The sequence below is a fragment of the Melanerpes formicivorus genome, unplaced genomic scaffold (genome assembly GCF_026170545.1).
Source record: "Melanerpes formicivorus ecotype bairdi unplaced genomic scaffold, bMelFor1.0.p_v2 SCAF_302, whole genome shotgun sequence".
NCBI classification, from domain to species: Eukaryota; Metazoa; Chordata; class Aves; order Piciformes; family Picidae; genus Melanerpes; species Melanerpes formicivorus.
In genome coordinates this window covers 250,619-257,633 of record NW_027142654.1, presented here as the reverse complement: position 1 = coordinate 257,633, position 7,015 = coordinate 250,619, and the positions used below count along the sequence as shown (strand labels likewise).

At 50.6% G+C, this 7,015-nt stretch overlaps 1 protein-coding gene across 1 annotated transcript; it reads left to right on the top strand.

Annotated features, from left to right (window-relative positions):
- Positions 1 to 5,215: 5,215 nt before the first annotated feature.
- LOC137458971 (inositol 1,4,5-trisphosphate receptor-interacting protein-like 1) lies at positions 5,216 to 6,736 on the top strand. Its single transcript, XM_068170264.1, has one exon. It carries the CDS (start codon positions 5,216 to 5,218, stop codon positions 6,734 to 6,736), a length of 1,521 nt encoding a protein of 506 aa, XP_068026365.1.
- The last annotated feature ends 279 nt before the right edge of the window (positions 6,737 to 7,015 follow it).

Here is a 7,015-nt window from a genome sequence, read left to right as displayed (position 1 = left end):
AATAAAACATGCAACATTTTCACTGCCTCTGGCACTGTTTGGACTCCACATCCCTGCTCTCCATTTTCCCCTCCATCAGCAATGTGTTCTCTGAAGAACATCAAACATGCCAGAGCTGCTGAGGATTACATCTAAATTCATTGAGCACTGTGCCCCACAACCCTCCCTGCTAGGTAATTGGAAATGAAAGACAGCAGAGACTTCTTGTGCAGAGACCAGCATGTGCAAGCGAAGGATCTTCTGTTGCTTGCTGCTGTCAGGAAGCCCTCTGGGTGCTCTACGACTTAACAGGAGATCTAACATTGTCTTCTGACGGAGCTGTGCTGGTCCCAGCATGCAGTGCATCTTGCAAAACTGTATCAAGGAGTCCTAGAAACTGCACTCTAAAACCACAGCAACTGCTCTGAGATCTGCCCTACAGGTAGAACTGATGAGCAATCACTGTAGAAACTGGGGTGACAGCCTCCAGGGTGGGCACCTTTTCACACAATCACAGAATTAACTAGGCTGGAAAAGACCTTTGAGATCATCAAGTCCAACCTATCACCCAACACCATCTAAGCAACTAAACCCTGGCTCTAGGGACAGTGACTCCACCCCCTCACTGGGCAGCCCATTCCAACGGCCAACCACTCTGTGAAGGATTTCTTCCTAAAATCCAGCCTAAACCTCCCCGATGCAGCTTGAGACTGTGTCCTCTCCTTCTGTTTTCATGAAGAACAGCTACAATTCAGAGTCACTATTGAAGGCATGGCGTCAATAAGGCAGCAGGTTTAAGAGAGAGGTCCTCAATCTGCTCCTCCTGGCATTGGTAACTGCTGAAAAGCAAAGCTCAAATTGTACCATTGAAATAAACTGGGTTTACATAATTTATGTAAAGTCACAATCAGCTTAGGAATGCTTGGAGATGCTTTGTTTGCAGGTTACTGACAGTGGCAGCGTAGAGCTGAAAAAGGAAAGGAGTAGAGGTTAAGGCCTGGACAGAATTGGAGGTCTCCTCTACCCCAGTACATGGAAGAATGCATGCCTCTGGACCTAGCTGAGAGAAATGTAGCACAAGTTGAGTGTTACACTGAGACACTGAAAGTAACTCCTTGGGAAAAGAGCCCGCGTGTCCTATGTGTCAGCACTTCGACTAGGTCTAATCCATACAAGGATACCTTGGTCCGGCAGGCGAGCTGAACATCTCACCAGCTACCACCCTAGCGCCAGGACCAGCAGCCCCAAGAGAAAGTGTCCCCCTTCATATATCTCACTGCCTGGAGATCATTAGGCAAACTGTTAACAAATGCATTCACACACTTTTCAAGACCCTTGTGGGAGAGAGGAGAGAATTCATTCAGGGAAAGCCTCACACACACACGCAGCCCTCTCACACTGGCTCAGGCTACAGTATCGTGGGAACTAGGCCTCTCCCAAGACCATAAATGACAAGGTGGTGACCATGCAGGCTCCCATGCTACAGCTGGCTTGGAATCAAACAGCAGCATCTCAGAAAGAGAGACCTTTTGACAGCAATCAAGGAGCTGTTACAAAATGAAGTGTTCACAGGAAGGCCTCAAGCTGCACTTTATGCCAAGATAGCACAAAACAGATCTTGAGGGCGTCTGTAACAGGGCAGGGAAAGCACTGCAAATACAGAAATGTGCTACAGTCACTCCTTGCCCTCCCTTTGCACAGTCCACTCAAACAGCTTAGTGCTTTACAAGGAAGAACAGGATAAAGCACAGTCTGCTCTGACAGTCCTGCAGCCAAGATGCAAGAGTGTGAGGGGAATGGCACAAACCAGCGGAAACCACCTGAACTCAGAGAATCACTAAGAGTTGAGGCAGGGGAAAGGAAAGTTTGGCTCTGGGTAGGAATCAGGCTGGGATGAATAGGAACTTGCAAACTGGCTGATGCTCTCAGCAAATGCAAGTTGCCACGTCTCACAGACTCATTTCACAACTAAGTGTGCAAATTAGAATGCTCACACTGGCTGTTTGCAAAAGGCAAAAAGTCTGGGAGTGAATCAAATCAGGTTTTCAGTCCTTGGAAAGGCAGCTGTTCACGAGATGCTGAGAGCAGAGGAAGCCCTGCCCTAACTGAGAGCTGTGCTCCTGATGGGGGTAGTGCTCCTGCACACTCCCACACCACTGGGCCTTGGAGAGAGGTGCAGCCTGCAAACGTCACAAATACAAGTGTGGAACAGGAGTTCAGGGGCAGAAGTAACCCACAGAATGTTTAAGGATGTTGCTAGGTCATGTAGGATAAAAACTAGAGAGGCAAAAGCACATTTAGAGCTTAGACAAGCCTCTGCTGTGAAGGACAACACAAAATCCTTCTATAAATATAGCAATAGCAAGAGGAGGGGCAAGAACAACCTCCACTCCTTGGTGGACAGAGATGGAAACATGCTAAAACAGGATGAGGAAAAGGCAGAGATGCTTAACAGCTTCTTTGCCTCAAATTTTAATAACAGGACAGGTTGTCTTCCAGACAACTGGCCTCCTGAGCTGGGAGATGGAGGCAGGGAGCAGTATAGTTCACGTGTGATCCAGGAGGAATTAGTTAGAGACCTCCATAGCCACTTGGATCCCCACAAGTCCATGGGACTGGATGGGATCAATCCATCCTAGGGTGCGGAGAGAGCTGGCAGATGAGCTGGCCAAGCCGCTCTCCACCATTTTTCAACAGAACTACCTGTCAGTCAAACTCTTATGAAATTGGAGTACGTGAAGCCAATCTACCGAAACAAACTGGCAAAAGAACAACTCCATAACCATAAGGTGACATTTTCACTTTGACTCAGGTAGAGACATTTCTGTACAGACAGAAGGAGATCTGAATCTCTGCCTGATTTCAACACTGCATTGGTGTAAGGGAGCTCCTAAAGAGCCTCACCACTCAGCAGATGTGGTGATGTGCCTGGAAAAATAAGCCTAAGCCAAGTCAGTCTGGAGCACATTCTGAGCAAACAAAGACCTATGTGACACTCAAAGAAGCCTGCTTACAATTCATCATTTCAAGTATGCTTCATCAGAGGCTCTTTAGGCTGCCAGAGGAGCTACTCACTGCGTAGAATAGAATAGAATAGAATAGAATAGAATAGAATAGAATAGACCAAGTAGGAAGAGACCTTCAAGATCATTGTGTCCAGCCTATCATCCAACACCACCTAATCAACTAACCCATGCAATCAAGCACCTTGTCAAGTCTCCTCCAAAACACCTCCAAGGATGGTGACTCCACCACCTCCCCGGACAGCCCATTCTAATGGGCAATAACTCCCTCTGTACAGAATTTCTTTCTAACATCCAATCTGAACCTCCACTGGTGCAGCTTGAGACTGTGTCCTCTTGTTCTGGTGCTGGTTGCCTGGGAGAAGAGACCAGCCTCTGCCTGTCTACAACCTCCCTTAAGGTAGGTGTAGACACCAATAAGGTCACCCGTGAGTCTCCTTTTCTCCAGGCTAAGCAACCCCAGCTGCCTCAGTCTCTCCTCATAGGGCTTCTGTTCCAAACCCCTCACCAACTTTGTTCCCCTTCTCTGGACACTCTCCAGCAAGTCAACATCCTTCCTAAACTTAGGGGCCCAGAATCGGACATGCAAAGGGTCATGCTGTAGGGCTCCAAGGCCTTGCTTTGCCTATGACTCCCCACGATAGAGCAAGGAACCCACTTCACACTTTCTGCCTGCACAGGCAAAGGTGTAAAGCTGTGGAAGGAAAGAATTTCTTGGGATTGCCCCATGGCAGAAGCACATTTCCATGGGGGTCCATGGTTTAACTTGCATCTCTTCTGAAGAGACAGAAGCATCTTCAGGGACACCACTGAAGGACCCCTCTGAACCCCTCAAGAAAATCAGCTCATTTTCCAGGGCTAGCACTGACAGAATTCTGGACTGATGCTGCAGAAGAGGCCATTGCAAGGAGGCTTGTGAGAGAGACTCCAGTCATCACCTGGACAGTGCCCACCCCATCCTCTTCCAGGCCTTCCACTCCTTCCTCTGTGAACAGTTGTAAACAAATGTTGTGTTTGAGCAAATGCTGCACCTGTGTCTGTGCTTTGCTGTATTGGGAAATGGGGGCACAGGTTGCTGACTGCTCAGCTGCCACAGAGTCAGACTGAGCGATCTGTCAGAAGAGCTGATGTGGTGGGCAGAAAGTGTGAAGTGGGTTCCTTGGTCTCTCGTGGGGAGTCATAGAAAAGCAATGCCTTGGAGCCCTACAGCATGACCCTTGGGCAACCCCAGTGAGGTGGCAAGATCATCCATCAGTGTGGTAGCAATCCATCGCACACACTCACTCTGTCTCTGCCATGTTTTGGAGAAGCAGGGCACTAACAGCAGTTGTGTAGTGGAAGAGGTGCTCTCATAGCTGCATTTTGGGACACCTGAAGTGCAAATCCAATGAGAATGTAAGGCCAAAGACTGACAAGATCTTTGGTCATGCTGCCTCCTGCTCTCAGCACCCATCCTGCCATCACATGACACACCACCAGCATGCCACCATTTGTGTTATGATGGCACCAAGAGCACAGCCACAACCACAATCCAAGGGGCCAGCAGCAAGGGAGATGATTCCAGATGTGTGGATGGCACCTCAAGGAGGAACAGCAGGTCCCAGGATCATGTCACCTGATGTGAGTTTTTGTAAGGCTCTTTGAGGCCTCTCTGCCTGGGAAGAGGAGTCCCTGGGCGCCACGTCATCCATGGTGGCTTTGCACTTTGTAGGGGTCAGGGCTTTGGCTGCCTTGGGTGGCTGTGAGTCACTGAATAGAGCCAGTGGGCATGGCCGGGGGTCCTGGCAACTCCACCTTGTGTGGTTTGTGACATCACAATGGGTGAGCAGCTCTAAATGGGGCACTGGGCAGCTGTGCCTCAGTAGAGCTTCGGCTAACAGTAAGTGTGGGTGTAGGGAGGGGAGGGTGGATGAGAGCCAAGGCAGAGGGGTAGCTCCCTGGGACATAGGAGGCCTCACCCTGCACTAAGGCACCAGGTGCTCACAGGAGCACCCTGAGCCGAGTGCTGCTGATGCTGGGGCTGGATATAGACCCTTGCTGCATCCCAGCTGCCTGCGGCCCTTGAGTTCCTACCTCTCCCCAGTTCCTGCAGCTCCTCTAGTTGCTGTCAAAAAAGAACTCCCTCCTTCCTCAGCCCCACTGAATTCTTTCTCTCCCTTTTCCTGCAGGCCATGGCTGCTACAAAGGTCCTCGCTTTGCTTCTGCAAGGCCTAATGCTTTTCTCAGTGAAGGTTCAGGAGAAGCTGGATGAGGCCGCATGGAAGCACATGGAGGAGCGCGAGAAGGAGATGAACCAGGAGATGACTCGTCTGATGGAGGAGATGGAGAGGAGAAGCCGACCTCAGTGGAGCCTGGTGCCCATGATCCTGCAGCAGAGGCCTCAGGAGCAGAGCATCACAACCTGGGCAGCTGTGCTCTTTGCCGCCATTGCTGGAGTGCTAGTCCTCCTGTTTTGGCTCTGCTGGTGGCTCAGGAAAAGATGCCGTGAGACAGACTCAGTGCGCAGCATGAATGAGATCTCAATCAGCAGCACATATGAGGATGATGAGGAAGAAATTGATGCAGAAGACAGGATTTTTGCCATCCTTTCATGCCATGGCAGGCGTATCCAGTGGCCTCTGCAGAAAATAATCTCCAGGAGCGAGGTGGTAAAGGGGCTGATGGATGACCTCCTGCAGGTCTTGCGAATTCAGCTGTCAAACACTTTCTTGCCCGTGCTGCAGGAGGCCATTGGTGTGGACAGCACATTTGAAGGATGGAGTCCCTGTGAGGTTGACAATGTTATCTACCACATGCTGGTGCCCCTGAAAGCCCCCACTGGCCATAAGTTCTGGATACAGACACTGGGCGACTGGTGCCAGATTGAAGGCATGCTCTCCCGCATCCATGTGGAGCTGGAATGCAGCTGTGGGGGACAGAACAGTCTGTGCTTCCTCCACAGCACTCAGAAGCAGCTGAGGAGGATAAAGAAGGCACCCAAGGTCCTAGACATCCTCTGTACCCACTCATACCTAGATGTGGAGAAAGTTGCAGAGTGGTTCCAGGATTTGGTGAAGAAAGCCTGGACGGCATTGCCTCAGTCACGACGCTACAAGATGAATGTGCTGCCCTACAGCCAGACCACCTGCATGCTGCAGCTGAAAAGTGACTCCGGGAGTAGCCTCATTCTTGAGATCTTGTTTGGGGTGCAGCAAGGTGACTCAGATATCTTCCTCAGCAGTCCTCCTGCAGCAGAGAGCCCAAGAACGGTGTGGACAATGAACTACCTTGTGGCAGAGAAGAAGTTCTTCAGCCACATGGCCAGACAGGTCCCACACGGCAGCTTCCATCTCAAATGCCTTCATCTCTGCACCTCCATCCTGGAGGGCACAGACATTTCCCTCTATATCCTCAAGACAGTGGTCATGCACCTCCTCAACACCACACCCATGTCAGGATGGTGCAGACGGGACTGCATCATGCGCCTGGGAGATATCATGAGCTACCTGCACTGCTGTCTGGAACAGAAGAAGCTCAACTTCTTCTTCTTTGGCAATGCAGAGATGCCCAAGGAGATCATCTTGCCTCCAGACTTCCAAACATACGAGCCACCCAACCTCTTGGAGCATCTGGTGCAGGATCAGGCTGCCCATACCAAGGCATTGAGACAGTTTGAGGAGATTCAGGACAGGCTCATGAACAGGCTGTACCAGGGGGTCTCCACCAGCAGACGAGCCTCCACAGTCGTGCGGTGAGCTGCGCCGACCACAGGTCTGTATCACCACCTGGACATGACTGTACCTTGCCTCTTCCACAGCATCCATGTTTTCTGGGATCTTTCCCCTCTCTTCCTAGATGTAAATAATTGTTGTGTCTGAGCAAATGCTGCATCTGTGTCTGTGTTTTACTTTGCAGGGAAGCGTGGGTATAGTTTGCTGACTGCTCACCTCCCACAGAGTCGCGCTGGGCACTGCTCACCTGCTGCAGCATTGGGCTGAGCACCTTGGCAGAAGAGCTGAGGTGAAGGGATTTCA

Bases quoted from the DNA above. Each gene is read 5' to 3' on its own strand.
- LOC137458971 (XM_068170264.1), top strand. From the start codon at position 5,216: ATGCTTTTCTCAGTGAAGGTTCAGGAGAAGCTGGATGAGGCCGCATGG.